This window comes from Harmonia axyridis, chromosome 7 (assembly GCF_914767665.1).
Source record: "Harmonia axyridis chromosome 7, icHarAxyr1.1, whole genome shotgun sequence".
NCBI classification, from domain to species: Eukaryota; Metazoa; Arthropoda; class Insecta; order Coleoptera; family Coccinellidae; genus Harmonia; species Harmonia axyridis.
Genome location: NC_059507.1, coordinates 254,251 through 278,283, shown reverse-complemented (window position 1 = coordinate 278,283; position 24,033 = coordinate 254,251). Strand labels below are relative to the sequence as shown.

General features: G+C 33.3%; 1 protein-coding gene across 2 annotated transcripts; it reads left to right on the top strand.

Annotated features, from left to right (window-relative positions):
- The first annotated feature begins 628 nt into the window (after positions 1–628).
- LOC123683804 (1-acylglycerol-3-phosphate O-acyltransferase Pnpla3-like) lies at positions 629–20,664 on the top strand. 2 transcript variants are annotated; one of them, XM_045622711.1, is made up of 10 exons: positions 649–1,056; positions 3,728–4,149; positions 9,915–10,172; positions 11,305–11,480; positions 11,596–11,745; positions 13,467–13,621; positions 15,294–15,375; positions 17,210–17,396; positions 18,705–18,840; positions 20,193–20,664. In XM_045622711.1, exons 1-10 carry the CDS (start codon positions 897–899, stop codon positions 20,438–20,440), a joined length of 1,974 nt encoding a protein of 657 aa, XP_045478667.1. In that variant the 5' UTR covers positions 649–896; the 3' UTR covers positions 20,441–20,664. The 2 variants fall into 2 exon arrangements, with proteins under 2 accessions (XP_045478668.1, XP_045478667.1); XM_045622712.1 differs by lacking the exon at positions 11,596–11,745 and having other exon boundaries at positions 629–1,056.
- Positions 20,665–24,033: the final 3,369 nt, after the last annotated feature.

Here is a 24,033-nt window from a genome sequence, read left to right as displayed (position 1 = left end):
AATGGTATCACAGAACTGGAGTTAGTGTGACGTCACAACTAGCAGCTGTTCAATGAACATTATTGTGAATCGCTTTTTAAACGTTGCCACGTTTTTTCCTTAATCCGTATGCTCGACAAGATTTTCTTTGGGGTACTCTGTTCTCTGTTGATGATCTTTTTTGAGGAATGCAATTTTCATCAATAATTTTAAAACATTATCACTGAAAATAATAATAATACACGTTTAACCTATTGAAATAAACAAGGCTACATCAAATAAAAATTGATGATGATAGTCTCCTCTTGACTTGATTTGGAGAAAACTAAGTTCAATCAATTGTAGTACAGTTTGTACGTAATACACAATTTTTACTAGCCTGCAAAGATCCCATATAGATATTTCACATTTTCAGGTCAAATGGCATGAATTACAAAAATTGCTCAAAACACTGCGTTAATTTTTTGATTATTTCTCATGATTTTAATGGTTTCGTAATCATATGGTCTTCAAAAGAAATATATGATCCATCAAGATTTGCATCCAAGGGTCTTTTGAAAAAAAAGGTCAGCATTCATAATACGCTTTAAGGTATCATCCTGGAAATGTGACAACACCGCCTAGTGAACTATTTCTATTATATCATTCCGCTCATTGCATTCTTATGTTGAGCCGAGTTGCTGTCATTCAGATAGTGAGAAGGCAGTGAGATAGACGTCCGGTTTGATTTTCTTATCGTTGATTCCGTATATTATTATTTACGTTTCCTCCTTTGTCCCATTAACGGAAACGTATTCAGAAGTTGTTGTCGTATTGATTTTCGAACTTTGACATTCTACAATCATACGAACATAGTCACCAATTATTGGTGAATTTGATTTACATAGAATTTCCTAATTTAGTTTCGTAGTGCAGTGATGAATCTTTCTTTCGCTGGATGTGGATTTTTGGGCATTTATCATGTAGGAGTTGCCTGTTGTTTTCGCAAATATGCCCCACACCTGCTATTGAACAAAATTTCTGGTGCTTCAGTTGGTGCAACAGCAGCTTGTTGCCTTCTCTGTGATTTACCTCTAGGTAAGAGTTTTTAATAACTTTTTGGAGGCTTTTGACACAGCTTGAAAATTATATCACATCATTAAAAACACTGAACGAACTATTTCTTTCAAAATATAGCATAGAATGTTTAATCGTTTTATGGATAAACCGCTAAGTAATTGGATAAACATTGAAATAATCTATTCTGGAATTTTATATATTAGCAGTGAATTTTTTCAATGAATCATGAAATTTTCAAGGAAAATCATCCAACAGCAGTTGTGAAAAAACTTTCAATTCGATCTGAACTTTTACAATTTCCTTTTGAGATTTATCTAGAGATTTCAGTTAAAACGATAAAATATTGGTCAAAAATTTTCGAAAACTTATAGGTAGGTTCAATATAATTACATCAATTAATAATGAATGAAGGTTAACCTTAATTTTCATTGTTGCTGATATAATATGTATACTGTTTGCAGTTGCTTCGTCAGATTTTTTTTTAGATGTGAATAATGATAATTACCCATAACAAAAAAAAGTTATGCCTAGAAGCTATTGAAATAAATAATTATGATGGAAATTGGTATAGGTATTGCTGATAGAGCAAACTGAGCAAATACATGAATATTTTCATGTATTTATGTATGTATTTTCACAGGACTAGAATTTCCAGAAACAAGTTATTTCTGAAATTTCCTGGTTCCTATCATTTCGTTCAAGAAATTTTTAGCTATTTGTAGAGAAATATACTCAGTAAACTGTGGAAATTGAAAATAATCTTTATACAATATTTTTTCGAATTAATTCTCATAAGATAGTCAACCTAAGCGAGATAATATATTATTTTTTATATATATTTTATGAAATATCGGATATTACCAATTTTTCTGTGAAATTTGTTTTTCTACATTTTGCTTTTTACACTATTGTCGTGGGTTTCTTATCTGATATCAGATTAATCAAGATTCGATTTCGATATCCCTAGAGGCTTTTCGGGCCTCTGCAAGGTGCGAATAAAAATTTGTAATATCTATTCTTTTGTCATTTTATCTTTGGTACCGATCCATTTGAATAAGCAGTATTATCTTTGTTATTGAAATATTTTATCTTTAATAAAGTTTTATTTGTGAATCAAGACAAATAAAGTTATCGTGTGAATAAAATTGAAATATCTGATCAGTATACAGTGTTGCAATATTAGTTGACCGATTAATTGGTTAGTCACAATAAAAAATGCCAATAGTGGCATCACAATTTTGTAAACTCTAACTTACAGATCAGGATTTTCTCAATAAGGATATTAAATATCTAAACTGATCATACTAGTAGATGAGATACTTCTGTTTTAATTGAAAAATTATCATTATTGATCTATCTAAAAATAAAATTGTTGTTGGTTCATGTAGGTATATACATTTTATGGATTTAATTGAGGTGTTGAATTATGGAATACAGTTAGTCAGTAGTCAGGATATTGCTTCGTTCCGTCATTAAATCATTATTTAACCAAAACAAAATAAATTTGTATTGTTAATAATGTGGATTCAGATCGATAAGTCAATTCATATGGTTGTTGACACCTCGTTATTGAACTCGTTTACAATGGAAGTAATTTTGATGTAATGACTGTCGAAATTCTCACACATTTTCAATTATTCTCGAATTACTTTGAATAATTCTTATACAATGACGACGATTACTTCAATTATTTTGACTTTCTCTCCTCAAACACTAATTGCTTGTAAATTAAAACACATTTAATTAAATACTTGATTGCTTTGGTTCCTCGTTAACGATAATTTAGTTTGATATTGATTAAAAGTGAAATAACTTAATTTTTCTACATTCATGCAAAAAGCAAAACTTTACCGAACTATATTTAGTGGAAAAAGAAGTTCTTTATTGCACTAGTGCAATAAAGTTTTTATTGCACTCATCTGTCATTCTAATTCAACGTGCTGTCATCATGACAAACAAATATTTCAGCCTGAAGGAAATAACGATGTACAGTTACCAAGTACTAGTACGTTTACAGCAGTAACAAATAAAGAAGTGGATTTAAAAAGTACTTCACTAAGAAATATTCATATTGAAAATTGCACCAATTGTTCATTCACTTTCAACATTGAGGGTAAAAATAAAGTTTGAGTTAAATTGTTCGTAACGTATTAGTTCCTGTTTCAATGCAAATCGATATTAATAATAAAGTATTCAAGTTGCGCTTTTCATTTTCCTACACCTAGTGCCGCACCTCAATAAATCATTTTTTGCTTTTTGCATGAACGTAGAAAAAGTGTTGTATGCAACTCGTGCAAAAATTGTTTATTGCACTCGACGTGAAATTGTCCGACGAGGCCGTCAGGCCGAGTTGGACAACACGTCGAGTGCAATAAACAATTTTTGCACGAGTTGCATACAACACTTTTTCTATTATTCTGATTCTGATTATTTTTTTGCACTTGTTGCATAAATAACTATTTCACGAAATGTATTCGGTAAGAAGAGGTTTCATTTTGATATTGAAAAAGAGTATGTCCTCGATAACTTTACGAATCCATATAAGTGGTCTTGAATCGATTTTGGAGCATTGTCAAAGATCTTATCCTTTATTTAGCCCAAAGAAAAAGTCTTGAGCTCTAAAGTTCCTTCCAAGATTTTTTTCCGATTTTTTTTTTCTTTATAGACCCCAATATTGTATGTTTTATAGGTGACCTGACTAGCAATGTCCTTCGAGCCGCTACAGAGGCTAGAAAAAGGTCTTTGGGTCCTTTGTCCCCGTCCTACAACATTAACAATCTTCTTCGAGAGGGCCTTGAGAAATATTTGCCAGATGACGCCCACCTAAGGGTCAACGGAAAGCTACACATATCCCTGACCAGGGTTTGCGATGGAAGAAATGTTATAGTATCACAATTCGACAGCAGAGAGGAATTGATCCAAGCCCTTTTGGCCTCTGCTTTCATCCCTCTGGTGTCCGGCTTGTGGCCTCCCAAATTCAAAGGATTCCGCTACATGGATGGCGGTTGCAGCGATAATTTACCTACCCTCGACGAGAACACCATCACAGTCAGTCCTTTCTGTGGAGAGAGCGATATTTGTCCAAGGGACGACAGCTCGCAGTTGTTCCATGTAAGTCATTATTTGTTAGGACAATTTTTCAGTTTCTAAGTTGGAAATAAAAACGAAAATGAGAGATTCCTCGGATTTTTCAAGAAAAAAATGTCTTTAAATGATGGGACCGATTTTTGAGATTCAGATTGTTAAAGTTTTTTTTCAATTCTCATAGCACTTTCTCTTCGCAAGATATTCAACTCAAATTTAGCATATACATATTCCGTAAAGACCACGTCAAACCAAGGGAGAATGTAGATCAAAAGATAACCCACCGGCTATGACAAAATTCCCATTATAAAAGTCTTACCGTTTTCGAGATATTTTTTTTTTTTTTGAAAATTATGAATTTTTGCCCCTTTCAATAGTTTTGCCCTTACGGTTGGTACAATTTCACATCTTTCTGGTTAATTTTTTCAGTAAAATATTGCTGAAGAATGATTTTAACGTTTACATTAAAAACATCCTCCGAACATTTTAAAGGGGGGCTATGAGAAATATTTTTATTGGAAATTTTGTTAGTGGATTATTTTGTTCATGAAGTTTAGCCCATCGTAGTGGAACCAAAATGTAGCGAGCTTCTGCTGCACATTACACCAATGAATTGTCTATTTTATAGTGATTTCAAAAAGGTATCACACAAGTCATTTGTTATTCAAAGAAAAAAGATATGGCTGTTTTTATCCAAATGGGTACGTTTCTGACAAAATCAAGTTTGTCAATTCTGTGAAGAAATCTTCGATGTTGCATTACTTAGTGAATAATGGCAATTGTTTTTAATGTAAACGTTAAAATCATTCTTCAGCAATATTTCACTGAAAAAATTAACCAAAAAGGTGTTAAATTGTACCAACCGTAAGGACAAAACTATTGAAACCGGCAAAAATTCGTTATTTCCAAAAAAAAAGTATCTCGAAAACGGTAAGACTTTTATAATGGGAATTTTGTCATAGCAGGTGGGTTATCCTTTGATCTACATTCTCCCTCGGTTTGACGAGGGACAACCTTTAGATTCGAAAAACTGGTTTGATCAGTACAAAAAATAGGACTGAAAGATACACCCTGTATCTTCAAAACAAAACGCATATTTATAGGCCCTTTTTTGAAATTATCCAAAGATTTCCTCTTTTTTTTTTGTAGCTTCAATTTAGGAATTATGTATTATGCATATCTTTAACATAACCCCATAAAAAATAATCCAGCGGTGTTAAATCACACGATCGAGCTGGCCACCAAACGACTGAATTTCGCAAAATTATATGATCGGGAAATTTACTCAAGTTTCTTCTATAGATACCTATAGCAAAAAACGAAACATCAAAATTGTCAGGGTGAACATATTCAAAAACAAAACGAAACCAATAATTTTCCAGTAGGTAATGACAAAGCTGGCGTTTTAGTACACAAAATAAGAATAAAAAAATATATCTAATGAGTTATCAAATGACATTGTTACAATTCACGAACGTATCTTTCTAATATACATATATCAGTATCTCTACTAATTTTTTCAGGGATCATTTTATATCAAATCGCCTCATATTATCTCTAATTTCGTTCCGATGTGGTACAATAAAATCCAAAATCTAGAAAACTTATCTACGTAAGTATGGGATAGATTGCAACTTTATTCGTTAGTTGAAGGTTAAAGATAACAGAATAATCAAGAATGATAAAAGAGAATGAAAGTGGTTAAAAAACCGTGTAGGTACCTATTTTACCACCCATAGGACTTCCTTCCAGATCCCAATCTACCCTGCAAAATTCAGGTTTTAAGGTCCTTTTGATCGAAAGTTATCATGACAGATAGATTTTCTGAAATTTTGACCTGGGAATATCCTCAAAAGATAACGTTCGAAATTAGAAATTTACAGATGTGACGAAATAAATAGAACGTGTGAACGGTTTCTTTTCGATCAGCGTTATCGTGTTTACGGCGGACATACTTGAGTTTGAGGACGATTACGTCATCAGCGAGATGGAACCTTATCATTCGAAAACATTCGAGGATCGAAATTCGAAAAATATGGACAAATATGGGGCGTCCCAAATTCGTTGTATAATGAAGGAATCTCAGAATTCCTTTGAGCTAAAAACAAATGAATGATACAATTTCGGGCTCTATTTTTGAGATAGTTAATTTGATCAAACCACAACACCACACAACGAATTGATAAATGATGTTTTTTAAATGTGACGAAAGAAAGAATCGAACGGTGTTAAATCCGGAGATCTTGGTGGCCACCGAATATTTTAATTATCTGTGTGCACAGTTTATCATAGATAGGCACTTGGTTGATTTGAAAGTTTTTTGAGAAATCCGTTATCATGTTATTTATTTTTGAGCACAAAGGAATTCTGAGATCCTCTCACTATACAGCGAATATAGGACACCCAATAAATCCATTTACTAAAACAAATTTCTTTAATTCTGTGTCAAATCCGTTCATTTAAAAATTCCCAATTACTGTTATTCAAAGTAATCTTCGAAAGAATATGAAAATATCAAAAATATATGTTACGGAAAATTATTTGACTTATTGAGATTGAACAGGAAATGTTTATTCAGAGAATAACGGAACTAAGAAACAAACAGCAGATCAGCAATAAGAACAGATGAGTGATAATGAATATAGCTTTATGCGTTTAAAAATCACCTGTTTGGTAAATAATACCTTCATAAAACCCGTTTTCACTCTTGTCGATTGCAAAAAATCCATAAACAGGTTTAGCCTTTTGGCATTGAAAAATCTACGAACTATTTCTTTTTGAGATAATAAATTTGGTAAAAACCGCAAATTGTTCAATTGTTTTCATGCTATAATAGAAAATGATGCGAAATGAAAAGTTCTCATAACTCATTTATTACTGGTGCTATAAACATGAAACACAAACATTCTACAGCCACTTTTTTCAGTAGAATCCATGAGTGTATTCATTTGTTTTTTTATTGCATTCAGTTTTGAAGTTGAACTTGGGTTTTTTTTTTAAATCTGAACCGTAAAAATTTCTATAACAAATGAAATGTTTTTTTTCCTTTTTCAAAAATATATCCACGAACCATTTCTAGAATAATTTTCACACAAGAATTTTCATTCATAAAGGCATTTCAATTCAAAAAAATTCCCATTTATGTAAACGAATAACCAAATGACGCATCTTGATGAACATATGTTCGGAAATCTCACGAACCACTTGTTGACACGGTCATCTTAATGTGTTGTTATTGTTTTGATGAATGCTGCGTAGGCAAGCTTCAACCAAATCAATCTGTTTTCGGATATATTATATAGCGTGAATATTCTCAACATCGCAATAAAATCTAATTTTTTTTTCAATACGTTCCTGGAATATTTATCTCGTGTTTTCACTATGATGAGAGTTTTTGGTGTTGACCGTCGTACAAAATTTGATTGAAAAATAATTACGCAATCGGAAATTTACGACAAGTGTGTTCTAGGCAGAAACAGCTTACTCGTCATGTAGCTCAAAAACAGTGGAGTTCCGAATTGAAATATCGGTGTTTAGGTCTATAATGCAGTTTGGACCAGCAATCACTTTGTTTTCGAGTACTATTTTTTTCGAGTTTTTTCTCATAGCACCTTTCCTTCACAAGATATTCAACTTGAATGAACCTTCTATGGTTGAATGCCTCTGTGACGTCATCGGATGTTAAAATTATCAAATCGACACATAAAAAACATTTCTTCCAAAATCCTCCAAATACTGGCAATTCCAGATATCATATAAAAGTAAAACCAAACAGATTTGCCTTTTCCCATGATTGAAATTATAAACGTTATAGTTAGAATTTGGAAGAAGTTGTTTTCTTTTAATGAACTTACTTATAATAGGTAATTGTTCTGAGTACTCACCGATAGATTCATTCCTTAATGTGATGGAGCTTTTCATCATTATAAACTCAATTTCATTTTGATTCATTTTCTTCCTCGAACTTCATTGTACTTTATTTTCATCTTCCCTGTTAGCAATTGGCTGATGAGACATCATAAATCTATAACAGACAACATATTTAGTATCATTAATACCATCCGATGAAATAGGTGATAATATCCAACTGAATTTGAATGAAAAATGTGCATAAAATACCTTAGAAATAACTATCTGAAGAAGAACGAATTGATTCACGTAAATATTCACGTATTTTTGCAAGTCAGTGTCATAGACTACTTAAATAAACAATAAACATAGATTTGTAGGCGGAGTTTCGGCATTCCTGCAATCTATGATCAAGAATAACTACAGTAGTTAGAATCCAAATCCTTCTGTGGTTGAATGTCTCTGTGACGTCATCGGATGATAAAATTATCAAATCGACATATAAAAAAATTTCTTCCAAAATCCTCCAAATACTGGCAATTCCAGATTTCATAAAAAAAGTAAAACCAAAGAGATTTGCCTTTTCCCATGATTGAAGTTACGTTATAGTTAGTATTTTGAAGAAATTGTTTTCTTTGAATGAACTTACTCTTAATAGGTAATTGTTCTGAGTACTCACCGATAGATTCATTCCTTAATGTGATAGAGCTTTTCATCATTATAAACTTAGATTTATTTTGATTCATTTTCTTCCTTGAACTTCATTGTCCTTTATTTTCATCATCACTGTGAGGCTCACAGTGATGATGAAAATAAAGGACAATGAAGTTCAAGGAAGAAAATGAATCAAAATAAATCTAAGTTTATAATGATGAAAAGCTCTATCACATTGCTCACAGTGTGAGCAATTGGCTGATGAGACATCATTAATCTATAACAGAGAACATATTTAGTATCATTAATACCATCCGATGAAATAAGTGATAATATCCAACGTAATTTGAATGAAAAATGTACATAAAATACCTTAGAAATAACTATCTGAAGAAGAACGAATTGATTCACGTAAATATTCACGTATTTTTGCAAGTCAGTGTCATAGACTACTTAATAATTAATTTTGCCAATAACCATAGATTTGTAGGCAGAGTTTCGCCATTCCTTCAATCTATGATCCAGAGTAACTAAAGAAGTTAGAATACAAAATCTTGGAAACCATACGAATCTGTGGTTGAATTTCTCTGTGACGTCATCAAACAACTCGACACCTAAAATCATGTTTTCGGTAATAGAATTGGTAGATCGCAATAGATTTTAATAAAATGTCTGGAATTGCTGATGCGCCAAAGCCTTCTTGAAATAGATCGAAATCCAGGAGAGGGCTTCTTAAGTTATCAGCCCTCTTATATTCAATTTCATTCAAAGGAGATCTGACTGCAAAACTCTTCTTCATTGAATTAATTTTTCATTCTGAATTTTTTTCACAATTTCAAGCATTTATAATTGAAATTGAATTCTTCGGATACCACGATACCTGTGTTCCTTTTTCCAAATATAATTTTCTTGGGAAATTACTTTGAAGATGTGTTTTGGTTGTTCAAGGTGATAACGTTGAGAACTAGTGGAGAACTATGGAACTGAGATAATTTCAGGGATTATGGTAGAAAAAACACCCTTTATATTCCAATTTTTAGTTTTCATAATTTGATATGCTATTTTTTAATGCAAATCTACAGGGTGATATTTTTCCTGGAACAGTGTCCGCTTCTTTCCTCCAGAACATTTTTTTGGAAGTTTAGAAAGGTGTAAAAGAAACTTTGATCCAGTACTACACTTCAGTGGATCTTTTAAAATGGGTCACCCTGTATATTGGCTTTGTTCTTCAATTGAAATTTCTACGAATTGAATTAATATCAATAAATTATTTGTATCTTCGTTTCCAGATCAACGTATTTAACACAAGCATAGAACTGTCAAAGCACAACATGTACAGGGCGGCCAGGATACTGTTTCCGCCCAGACCGGAAGTGTTATCGAACATGTGCAAACAGGGCTTCGACGACGCTCTCCGGTTCTTGCACAGAAACAACCTGATCAATTGCACAAGATGCTTGGCTGTCGATTCCACATTCACCGTGTCGAAAAAGAAGGAAAACCTGGAATATGATCCTCAATGCCAAGAATGCGTGCTTCAGAGACAAGTGAGTATGTTATGCAGCACCATAATATCCTTTTCATGAAATTTTCCATTACCAATTCGCACATTTGCTGCTGTAAGTCCTCAATAACTAAATAAATTACATCTTTAGGTTGTTGAAACGTGTATCTTGCCATTTTTAGAAATGGCGTAGATAATACATGTCAAATGTCAAAATATGACATGAAAATATGACGCTTCCCAGATAGCGGGCTATTCAAAAAGTAACCTCTTTTTGAAAAACCCTAAGGGCCAGTTGCACCATTTGCTTAATCGTTGATTAAAAATTTAAACATTGATTACTTTCTGATTTCTCTTGCACCATCTGTCAAATGACGTTTAATGTGGCCTAATCACCGATTACACTAAACAGGAAAATTTGTACGTTTATTTTCCCGATTAGTTTTAAACAGGGTTCTGCGCATAGACCTAATATCAATTTGATATAATTTCTATGGTTCTGCGCAACTCAAAACGTCAAAACATATGGCTTATTACATAACCATAAACATTATGTCTTAATGGACATAACCTGATGGTGTCACATTATATGTTTCTGTGTTTGGTTTTGTGAGGAATTTCAAAATTGAAATATGGATTCTGATTCAGATCGTGAATTATCATTCAATGACAATTTATAATGATAATTTGTGATTTATTTCAACTTTGTCACCACAAGAACAGAGAACATTATACTAGAAAATTGATAGTCCTGATTTTTCTGTGATCACCGTTGATATTTTGAAATGTTGCCAAACATATCTCCTGTTTAGTTAAACATCGATTATTATCAATCGGTGCAATCGGTAGAAATTATAATCATCGATTAGTACTAAACATTGATTAGGTAAACAGCGTTTATTTTTTGAATGGTGCAATTGGCCCTTAGAGCAGTTTTTTTCCAAAATATTTCAATTGATTGGATGCATATAAAAGAAAGAAACCAGAGCTGTTGATACTTTCAACTGAGAAAAGGAAAAAGAAAAAACAACAAAAGAACCACAATCATTCAAGAATTGTTGTGAATCTGCTAGAATTTTCCAGGATATAGAGTTTGAGAATATTTTCACGTTTTTCATTCTGCGGATTTAAAGACTTCATATCAGATGTGGAAACAATAATATTAATGTTTTCAGGAAGCTTTGATGTCAAACATGCCCGACACGGTAATAAGCATATTCCAGGAAGCTATCGAAAAAGCCAACAAGGGTCTCCTCAACTGGCTCTTCAAGCATCGTGGAATGAAGCTGCTCTCTGTTTTGAGTCTACCCTACACTGTACCAGCAGATTTAGCTTACGCCACAATAACTAAGTGAGTAACAACTCCACCATCTCAATATTTCCGACAGATTTTTTTTTATTTGTTCGTACGAGGCCCCCCTTTTTGATACGTGCATGGTGTGAACCCCCTGATTGTCTCATTCTAGGTTGAATAACAGAAAGCACTTCGAGATGTACCGCAGTATGATCGATATTCATATTACGAGCGTCATTGGTGAACAATACGAAATAAAACAGTTGACGTACAGGATGGTCCAAAATAACCCACTACATAACCATTTGATACGCGAGCAAAGGTGACAGAAAGAGGGTTCTGAACGGCTTCTTGTCCTCTCTCGCAGTTCGTTTTTTTTGCTTTTATTTTCGAGGGTAGTTCGAGATCTTTAAATTTTGTTATCCAATTGATTTTGAATCTTATTTTGGATCGAGAAAAGATGGTTTTCTACTTCAATAGTTGATATCATGATTTATCAATAAAATAAATAAAATACTTGACTATACGTTTCACAAAAAAAAAAAAAAAAATGTGAAATGTATAATCAACTCTTTTATTTTTATTATCGATATCGAAATTATGTGTCACCAAGTGATAGACGAGGAATCAATTTCGATAATATCATGGTGTGGGTGTTTCGGTTCACTTCAGTCTAATTGTAAAGAAGAAGAATTAACACTTTAACAAAGAGACAAGCAAACAACTAAATCAATAGATAAACAAGCTGGCATCGGTAGAAAGCGATATACCGGTTTCGCTCTTCTTAAAGCTCATCAGTATCGCAAAACCTAACCAAATGAAAATGGATAATTTGAATTTTGTTCTTCTTTAGAATTAGATTATCACATATTTGTGCTGTAAAAGTGTACAGAGTGGGTTTTAAGTATTTGAGGCCTTATTTACCTCGGAAACTGATCGCACGATTTTTATAGATTTTGGTGGCCACATGGTGATCTCCAATTGGCGCATGAATGATCCAGCGCTCAAAATCTCCTGACTTTGCGTCGGTGCTTTCTCAATTCTTTCAATCTCTCTTGAAATCATATTTTTCGAATGTTTTCATCGAGTGGAATACAAATTGTCAAATTCTTTATTCGAACTGCCCTCATGCAATGTTTTTGTTGTGTCACTGAATGTCAATTTCGATTTATCCATTCAAATGAAAAATTATTGGGAGATTATTACGAAAGAAATGTTTTTACACCTACATATGCAGATACTTGAACAATGGAAGCATAAAATAGTAGATATGATCTGAAAATTTTCATATCTAGTCATAATAATCAACAATATAACCATGAATAATAGAAATTTTAACGATATAAAACCGTTGTGTGAATCATTGGCTTGATGCATTTTCAAACACCAGAGTTATACCACTTAAGAAGAGAGAATAGCTAAAGAATTAATTGGGCTTACTTCCTCAAGTGATCCAGCAAAACCTGGAATTTTAATAGAGTCGAAATTGATGGAATTTCAAAGCATTACTTAATTTCAGGCATTTATTAAACCAGCTCATTATACAGTGTGTTCCACCATTGACGCGACTCTCTATTACGGTTAAGCACTAAAATTCTGGAATTTATTTTCGACACAATATCATTAGGCTCCATTAGAGAAACTTTCTCAAATCAATTGGAAATACACAGGGTGTACCAAAAACGTGTAAACAACCTAACATGTTTTTTCTTATGGAACACCCTGTTTTTGATTGACTTTTCAGATTGCATGGAGACAAGTTTTTCAAAGTTTTATATGCTTAAAACTTACAGTTATTGAGAAATTTCGATTTTTTTAACTTCAACTTGGGTTAATTTATTCCATGCAATTTTAAAATTCAATAAAAAACAGGGTGTTCCCCATAGGCAAATAATAAAATAAGAAGAATAGACATTTCTTTCGTTTTATCTTTTCAACCATTCACAAGACATCAACTCATTTATGCAGGTGGCGTGAGATTAAAGCAGGGAACTTAAAACCAATAAATTTTTTACTTTTACTTATTTGACTTTTCATAAACAGGTTCATGTCGGCCGCTCCTCAACTGGGCAACAGCGTTTGGGAGGCGAGCAAATTCTGCATGGACCAGATGGGGCAGGTTCTCAGCAAGGTGACTAGATCAAATCAACAAATGACCGCACAGATTTCTTGCCAATTGGATATAACGGAATATGGAAGTAAGTCTTGATAAATTTTATACTGATACCCTGAAAAACTCAACTCGACTCTCAAAAAGAGAACTGGTTACATTTTTTTTTGTAGCTTTGGTACTGTCTACTTCTTCCCCCACTTTGAGACATATCACTGTGAGTTATTCATCAGCGAAATGCACTACGTCATACACCGCCATTTTTGGTTCTTCTGTCAGTGTTCGGAATCCAAACAAACAAATTGTCAATCAAATTAGTATGGTGTCGTTGAAGGAAATGGCTTATTTTCATAAATGAGTGTATTTGAGGAACGATTTCAGTATTAATTGCTAGACAGAAGGAACGAGGTTAATACCAGTAAGTTTGAATCTTGTATCATTCCCCACATTTTGTAAAAAGCCGTGTTTATTAGTTGAACTTCAAGTTCGAACTTACTGGTATTAATCTCGTGCCTTCTGTCTATCAATTAATAGTAAAATCGTTCTTTAAATAATCTCATTTATCAAAGCAAGCCAATTTCTTCAACGACAACGTACTAATTTGAATGACAATTCGTTTGTTTGGATTCCGAACACTGACAGGAGAACTAAAATGGCGGTCATCACTAATAGAGCGTCTTGAAGTTGTAGGAACCAGTGACCAAAAGAAAATTCTTATAAGATTAGTGTTTAACGAATAGTTCCGACAACATTGTCATATCCAAAATTCACTTTTTGGTTAGTGAAAATTAGAATATTGTTGTCGAAACGATTCGTTACACTCTTATGAAGATTCTGTGGATTTTAGTGTAGTCACTACAACTTCAGTGTAATAAAATAAACATAAATAAAACAAACTTTTATTTAGAATATCGATCACAGTTTTATTTTGATATAATGCTTGGATTTTGCCATTATGTGTGGACAACATTATTTAAATGTCCTCCAAGTGTTCTCCTACAGGACTCGATCCTTGTGAAGTCATTTTCGATGACAATATCTCACCAATAACTTGATTTCAGTTTACAGATCGTCAATAATCTGAGGATTATATCCATAAACACGTTATTTTGCATAACCAAACAAAAAATCCATAGGCGATAAATCGCAAGATCTTGGTGGCCAATTCACATCGCCGAAACGAAAAATTTCGCGTCAAAACGTGTCGTGTTTGTGGTTTCTTACACCATCTTGCTGGAACCACATCTCTTCCAATACCATATCATTAATTTCAGACCGAAAAAATCGGTAATCATTTGGCTATACCAATTAAAATTGAAGGTTTGAGTGACTCATTTGAAAGAAGTACGTCCCAATCACTCTACCAGACCAAATTGTATGTACACCATACAATGACTTCTTGTGGATGTAATCCAAAATGTGCTTCTCTGCTGAAGAAAATTCAACGCGAAGAATCTTTCCCCTATCGACCTATTTTCTACGCATTCCATGGTCAGCTACTAGTTCTTGTGTTAACTGAACCTTAAACGGATGGAGATGCAAACGCCATATCGTGCCGTAAGAGAGGCCCGAATTTCGTAGGGAAGATTATCGAGGAAAATTTTTAAAAGCTTTGACTCGAGTTGGATGCTGCAATTTTGGCGGCTGCTCTTATTATTATTACAGCAGATGTAATAACATTAGCAATAAAAACAGGATCTCACTTCATTTCTCCATAAACCTCTCATTAAAAGTTTACTGCAAATATTCATGTTTTTCAGACAATTTCGAGATCGAATCCTGTCAAGATTACGCAACGCAGAACAAGATGAATGTGAACTTTACACTGAATATCAATGACGGGTAAGTCATGCGGATGTGCATCAATTTTTTTGTCCATTTTTCGTGCATCTGTGAAGATTCCTATCGAGGCGGTGCATTCCGAGTAAAGTTCAATTCCATTCAATTTCGGTTGCGATAATTGGGCTTATCTTGCACCTATGCACTTGAACAGTTGGACCCATTTTTCGAAATTGAGAGAATACGAGATGACTTCATCGATTCATTTATTAATTTTGTTTCATTTTAACTGTACGTGACTTTCATGATTGCCGAGATATTTTCCATTCGTTGTACTGGGTGTTTCTAAATTGGGAATACAGAGGAAAATGACAAATTCTTTGGATCATTTTTGAAAAAAAAACTCTTATAATCATGTTGTTTTCGAGATACAGAGTGTTTCTTGTAGTCTTACTATTTTGTGATAAATTATGCCAGTTTTTCGAATCTTTATTAATCTTCGCTACATATTGGATAAATAACTATCAAAACTTATAATTAATTAATTAATCACAACTTACTTACTGGATCTTTATAATAATTTGGATTTTCCTGAGTATTACTAAAGAATTGTTTGAAATTTTTTTTCTCGAAATGGGTAGCAGATACGACAAAACTACAAGACACCAAAAAGTGTAGTATACGCTCTATTAGTGATGACGTCACACACCACCATTTAAGTTCTCCTGTCAGTGTTCGGAATCCAAACAAACAAATTGTCATTAAAATTAGTACGGTGTCGTTGAAGGAATTGCCTTATTTTGATAAATAAAATTATTTAAGGAAAGATTTTACTATTAATTGATAGACAGAAGGAACGAGATTGATGCTAGTAAGTTCGAACTTGAAGTTCAACTAATAAACACGGCTTTTTACAAAATCTGGGGAATGATACAGGATTCAAACTTAATGGTATTAACCTCGTTTCTTCTATCAATTAATACTGAAATCGTTCCTCAAATACTCTTATTTATGAAAATAAGCCAATTCCTTCAACGATACCGTACTAATTTGAATGACAATTTGTTTGTTTGGATTCCGAACACTGACAGGAGAACAAAAAATGGCGGTGTGTGACGTCACACTAATAGAGCGTATTGGACCGAAGTTTCTTTTTGCATTTTTCTAAACTACTTGTGATTCACCAAAAAAAAAAGGTTTGTAGGAAAGAAGCGGGCACTGTTTCAGTAAAAATATCACCCTGTAGATTTGCATTCAAAATTAGTATATCACATGATGAAACCTTCAAATTGGAACATCTGGGCCAAATTTGAGATGAATATCTTGTGAAGGAAAAGTGCTATGAGAAAAAAAACTCAAAAAAAATCAAACTTCAACACTTTGTATCTAAAACAACAAAGAGTTTTCGGCACGCTCATGTTTTTTTCTTAAAACGATCCGAGGTCTGCCATTTTTGTTTGTACTTCCAATTTAGGAACACCCTGTATAAAAATATGTTCATTTGGAATATCACTTCGTCACGATGTCTAACTTTGGAAATTTGAACCGGTACTGGTCTCAAGCGATAAGGTCCGACTCGCGATGATGAAATCGTGGTGAAATTCAAATGTGTCTGTCCAACCGTAAACACGATAACTCTCGGAACTGAAAGCACTAGAGAAACTTTAAATTTTCCGGTGGGTTCGGATCTTGTTAAGTTCGTTTTCGGAATTGGGGGTTCCGTAAATAATTCTAGCTTCGTGCAAAATCTGAAGTCGATCACATCATCAGAAGGATAGTAAATTCGAGAAGAATAAGTTTCATCTGTGCTCGCCGCATCATTGTTTCGTAATGATCTCATCCATCAACACTTTTTCGAGTCAAAGAACTCTAAATGTGATTGATTATTTTTTCACAGAGAAGCGCCATTTGCTGGAACTAGTAAAGATGTTAGTACAGTAAAGAAGGCAATACAAAGGCAGAGACAGCCAAGTATCACAATAGATACTTGCGAAATGGATCCAGATGCTTTCGAGCACATTTTGAAGGTCACAAATCAACATGAGACCATCATGACTTATTATTATTTAGACGAAAATAACACAGTAAGTCTTATGACATTTGAAATCGATTATAATGTGGGTGTAACACAGATTTCATAAACACTAAACTCACTAATTGCTGCATCTGAATTAAACATTATTCAAATCATTTCAATTCATTCATAACAAGTTTCACAAAAAAAAAAGGATTTATAAAAGTAACAATGACAGAAGAAGATATATACAGCCTGAGAAAGCTTCTAACATATCCTGCAATATAAGTGCAATCAGGCGCAACAAACCCCAATTTTTGGCTAGAATGAAAAAATCTCAAAAGGAAATCAGGAACGATGTGATAGCAAGGAGAAAAATCAAGAATATATTTTATTTTATTGAATATATTTCGTTACTCTTTCCTATTTCTTTGAGTTACCTTCGGCACTCCAATACCATCTTAGAATCGATTATAAATGAGCTCAATGCTTTGATTCCAGTCAGGTTGTCAGAATGTATTGCTATATCACATTTCTGGTAATATCTTATTATATTTATTTATTATATCTTATTATGTTCATTTCCATACATCTTTTGACAGTAAAAGTATCTCTGCCTGAAAGCTAGCACTTGGACAATGGTCTAACGATAGTGAGCACTTGGTGCTAGCCCTGAATACTCCAGCTCCAGGCTCCGTTGTGGTTTTAGAACCATCTGTGTACCATTTGATGGTATTCTTTTAAAGAGCTGGGATTGTGGACACCCTTTCCCAAACTTCTTTTGTATTTTAACTTACAAGATGAAGAGGTGTGAAATCTGTTATGATCTCCAATGCCCTAGTGTTGGGTACTTACCTAGCCCCAGTGATACCAACACAGACTAACCTATCAGAGATCTCCTTGTGCTGTTCTGACTTGCTTTGACATGCCAGACTATTGCCCCATAGGTTATTATCAGCCTCACAATCGAAACTAACATCTATCGCAGTATTTTTGGGTTATTTCCCCAAGTCTTTCCAGCCAGACTTCTGCACCCTATCAAGACCTTTGGTGCTTTTTTAATAGTAACCTCAATATGCTTGTTCCACAGAATTTTGCTATCTGGGGATATTCCTAAATATTCAAGACAAAAATTAATATTGGAACATATCTCTGGTATAACAGGTTTACAAGAGTAGCAACAGCTTTACAGCTTCCCTCACTAAAAAGTCTTGATGATTATTTACTTACCTCTCAATCATCGAATAATTTCTGTAAAAAAACTTGCTTGTTATTTTTGCACATTCGCTTGCTTACCATATAGCTATAATTATTTAATTTTTGTATTAACTTCCTGAAATGTTAACTTTTTTGCTGATTTTTCTTTTCGATATTCCAGGTTCAAGTGACTGAAATATTCGACGTAACTGATAGTGATTCACCTTTGGTTCAGACAGATCAAGAGAAAACGGTAAACAAGGCTTTGGAATTTGACGAAGAAGATTGGACCCCTACGCACTGGGAGGCTGGAGATGGTAAGTCCATTCTTTAAAATACAAATAATAATATATATATATATATATATATATATATATATATATATATATATATATATATATATATATATATATTATATATATATTATCAAAAAACCCAATTACCATGAAAATGGTGTAGGGTGCAATATTACCTCATAAAAGAATAATTCAATAATTTAACAAATAAAAAAAATTTTCAATTCTTCATTGTTGGATTTCTCCCCCATGCACGAATTTGGTCCATACTCTTTTATCCACAGCCATATCTCTTGCTTCTCTCCATGTTCGTCCTCTCTCATTAATTATTTCGGTGATGGTGTTGTTCCATGTTTGCTCTGGTCTTCCTCTTTTCTTCCTCTTTTGGATTTTGGCCTCCCATATTTGCTTCGCAGGCCTCTCGTTGTTCATTCCATTTAAATGTCCCCACCAGCTGAGTTGTCTTCTCTCTACAAAATCTTGTAATGGCTCTATCTCCAGATCTTGGCATATTGACTCGTTCCTTATTTTATTCAATCGTGTCACTCCCTTCACTCTTCTGAGGTATTTCATTTCTACTGCTTTGATTCTACTTTTCTGTCTTCTATTCAATGCCCATGACTCGCAGGAAAAGGTCAATGTCGGTCTATAAACTGCCTTATATACTTTTATCTTGGTGCCTTGGGAAATTTCCTTCTTATTTATGAAACTGCTATTCATCATGTGATATAGTTTTATTGTACTTTCTATCCTGCGATTAATTTCTGTATCTTGTTTCCCGTCCTCACTCAATTCCACTCCCAGGTATCTAAATGTCTTTACCTGTTCTATGTTTGTCCCATCCAACCTTATTTTTATTTCTTCATGGTCTCCTATCACCATAACTTTCGTTTTGTTCTTATTTATTTCCATCCCGAAATCCCTAATGACTGCATTCCAGATCTCCATGTTTCTCTGTAGATCCTTCTTTTGTCCTGTAATCACTATGATGTCATCCACAAAAGCACACTCTGATATTTCCACCATCTTCATATTTTTGTATCCAACTTGAAATTTCTTGGTTCTTTTCGTACATTCCTTTAGTATTTCATCCATAAATATTAGGAACAACAGAGGACTCAAACTTCCCCCTTTTCTTAACCCTTCTTTTGTACAGAATATCTCTGATGATTAAAAATTAATAAGAATAAAATAGTAAAAATAAACATGTATAATAAATAAATTAAAAAAATCTTTAATAGATAAATAATTAAAAATAGATTCTAAAATAATAGATGAATCGAAGAAAGCATACATTCTTTAATAGATAGATAATTAAAAAATAGATAATATGATAAAATAATAGATAAATTAAAGGAAGCTTATTTTTTCAGAAAACTGTCCTGGACTCCGAAAAGAGAGTTTTGCTGAAATTTCCGAGTACTCCATGGAAGATATACTAGACAAAGAAACCTCATTATTTTCTGACCCAGAAAGTGAATGGACTGGTACTGTCAAAGTTGAGGAACCCGAAGATGATGTTAGCGAAATGTACGAAGCCACCAAGGATGATACAAGGCCAGAAAGTGATCGACAAATTCCTAAAGCCAACTACAGGCTAAGCTTTGTTGCCGATGATTGAAAACAATAAAAACTAGTGTAACTTTTGAGACTGTTCTTGTTCCAAAAAAACGAAATATTGTGATAGCTATTTACATGTATTATTATTCTATTATTAAAAATAATGGACTGATCGAAGATAAAATGTTCATAAACTTATTATATTTATACTCTACTTGATATTAAAAACTTATTTTTGTTACATATTTGTGAAATTGTTGAATAAATGACAATTTTTTAGTATAAGATTTCCATCTAAATAATAAAATTGTTAGCATTTATGCTACCTGTTAAAAAAGGTGTATCATTATTAGATTGATTTGAAATGTCTTCGAGAATTTATTCTCGCATCAATTGCGCCCTTGGAGACCACATAAACTGTCATAAACGATAATTCTACTGTCTCCAAATTCCCAATTAGCACATGATTGAAGAGCATTCTAAAGCTCTTAACTCGAGAGTCTTTTCGATATTTATCTTGAATTTGTTAAGATTCTTATATGAGTTTACAAGAAATTTAAAATAAAGCTTAAAACAATTATTTTATAGTTACATGTTTGCAAAATTTCAACTCCCTCATTTCGGCTTGTTACGGAATTATTGGGTAATTTTTTTCCACATTTTGCTTAAGTTTTCATTGGTTCTAAGGATACTAATTACTATCAACATAAAAGTTTGCATGAAGCTTGAAATGATTATTTTATATACAAGGTGTTCCTAATTGGAGATAGAAAGGTAAATGAGATATTCACTTTTAAGAAAAAAAATTATATCAGTTTATCAAATCTTTATTAATTTTTGCTGTATATTGAGTAAATAAGTACCTAAACTTATAATTAAATTATTCATAATAGTTTACTAATTGGATCTTTATAATAATTTGGATTTTCCTGAAGATTACTAGAGAATTGTTTGAAATTTCGAAATCGGTAGCAGATACAACAGAACTACAAGTAATCAAAAAAAGTATAGTTCTGGACCAAAGTTTTTTTTTACATTTTCCTTAACTACCAGTGGTCTACCAAAAAAAAGTTCTGGAGAAAAAAGTGGGCACTGTTCCAGTAATATCACCCTGTAGATTTGCATAAAAAATTTGTATACCACATGATGAATACTTTCAATTGAAATAGCTATGCCAAATTTGATTCAAATTTCTAGTTTAGGGAAGGTGCAATAAAAAAAACTTGAAAAAAAATGAAATTTCAACACCCTGTATTTCGAAAACAAAAAGCCCACGTTACATACTATTCGGATTTTTTTTAAACAATTTTCAGGGACTCCATCTAGGAAGAGTAAATCAAATCAGGTTTTAGTAAAGATAGCACATTACATATTGTTTGACCTCGGTTATAGTTAGTTCAGTAAAATGCGTATAGATGGCGCCCACAGTTCAATTCTTGATTTAAATTTAAATTTATTTTTTTCACTGGCATATTCAAAAATATCACCAGTTCTGTATTACCCCTGAGAACAAGCACCTATTCATTTTATAACTTATTGGAGAACATATAAAACTGTGTTTGAATTTCTCTGCTATGTCCTCAAATTATTGAATCGAAGTATAAAATACTGTTTTCAGTAACTGAATGGCTCGATCGCATTAGATTTGAATAAAATGTCTGGAATTGCTGGTGTGTCCAAGCCCTCTTAAAATAGATTGAGATTTAAATGGGGAATTTTTTTTAGTTGTCAGCCCTCTTATATTTAATTTGATTCAAAGTAGATTGGAAACTTAGCAATCAAATAAATTTTTCGAAATGTCGAAATTTTTCTCCTGAAGAAATTGCATGCTATGCGATTGCACCATTTATTGCATCACATGCTATAATGAAAATATAGGTCAGCGGAACATAGAATTTCCTTGAATTTTTGGAATGTGTATCTTGTAAGGTACCGGTTTTTTTACCATAATTTGACCCCCCCTTTAACTTTGTTACTGAAAGAGGTACAAAAAAATGTTTTTTACAAAAGTTTCACGAAATCGACTAGTGTTTTTTAAAATTATTTCACAAAATGAAATATATACAGAGTGGGCGACATATTAATTGCAATTTCATTTTTTCAAATGAAACACCCTGTATATTTTTCTATCTTTGACTAGGTCTTTTTCCCCTGACTTCGAATATATAACATTTGTTTGGCATATCTCTCTTATTCTGAGTACCACAGAGTTTCAAATTTTAAGAACCACCTGGCAAGCTAAGTAGGTAATCAGTTTTCTAGTGGAAGGCTGCGATAATTCAAAATGCCTTATTTTGAGCTATCTCGTGGGCGTGGCTGAACTAAAACATTGACTGAACTGAACTTACTAACTAGACCTGAAAGAGTACTGGACATGAAAACTATTATAAAACTAGGTACTTAGCAATTCAGTAAGCGCCTTACTAAGATTGGAATCAGAGGTTGCAATCGGTATCAATAAGTGATGAATGAAAAGAACTTGAGCTATGTTAAAGTTAAGGGTAAAAACACTGAAACTGAGCCAAATATCAAGGAAGAAACCATCTAAATTTGTACATTTCATTTTATAGTAAAAATATTTTGTGAAAAACTCAACTGACTAACTATCCTCAACTTTTTACGCATCGGTGGTAGTTTGTACGAGCTCCACGCATATACTAACGAAGTGCATAAGGTATCAGCAATAGCAAATATCCCTCTAGACGCGGGAACAAACAAAAATTAAAGCTGCCGCTGAACGTTATCTTCCAGTTAATTTATGTGCAGGAATGAAAATGAACGGAACTGGTATTTACCCTAGAACGCCAAAAACACAATAGGGCCATGTTTACTCGTGTCGCCAGCAACGGGGCCGTCCCAAAAGTGAGCCTATTTAAATACACTCCAACTCCATATTTGTACGTCAAATGAGAGGGAGGAACGACGGTAGCGGAGCTGCCTTCGACCGTTTTCATTTACTAATTTCTAGACCACACATTGGGTTAATTGCTTTCTGGTCTCTGTGTACGTCTGTAATTTCTTAGGTGGTGCTTGAGGAAGATTCGACAAGGTTCTGCTAAGTTTAAATACTGGAATATCTCCAAATTCTATCGATTCTTCTCTACAAACCTCCTTATATTTCCTACCATATCACACCCTGTATAAAGGTAACAAAGGATAAACTAAAGGGTGTTTTTTTTCGAGGTTTATAACTTTAAGTTGGCATTACTGTTCTAGATGACGACTGATTTAACAGCTGTGAAGTGATTTATTCTCAGTTTGGTTTGGCAATTCATCATGAATAGACTCACGCTTGAACAACGCTTGCAAATAGTGCAATTTCATTTCGTAAATAATGGTTCTGTGCTGAATACGTATCGCGCACTACGTCCATTTTATTTTGTTCAGCGATGAAGCGCACTTCTGGTTGAATGACTACGTCAACAAACAAAACTGCCGCATTTGGAGTGAAGCTAATCCTCAAGTGTATGTCGAAACACCGTTACATCCAGAAAAACTGACTGTTTGGTGCGCTTTATGGGCTGGTGGAATCATTGGTCCGTATTTCTTCAAAAACGATGATGGCTAGAACGTTACAGTCAATGGTGATCGGTATAGAGCCATGCTTACTAACTTTTTCATTCCTGAATTGAACAACCATGATGTTCAGGAGCT

Coding starts and splice junctions, on each gene's coding strand:
- LOC123683804 (XM_045622711.1), top strand. CDS start 897: ATGAATCTTTCTTTCGCTGGATGTGGATTTTTGGGCATTTATCATGTA. Junction 10,173..11,304: donor AATGCGTGCTTCAGAGACAA/GTGAGTATGTTA, acceptor TAATGTTTTCAG/GAAGCTTTGATGTCAAACAT. Junction 11,481..11,595: donor GCTTACGCCACAATAACTAA/GTGAGTAACAAC, acceptor GTCTCATTCTAG/GTTGAATAACAGAAAGCACT.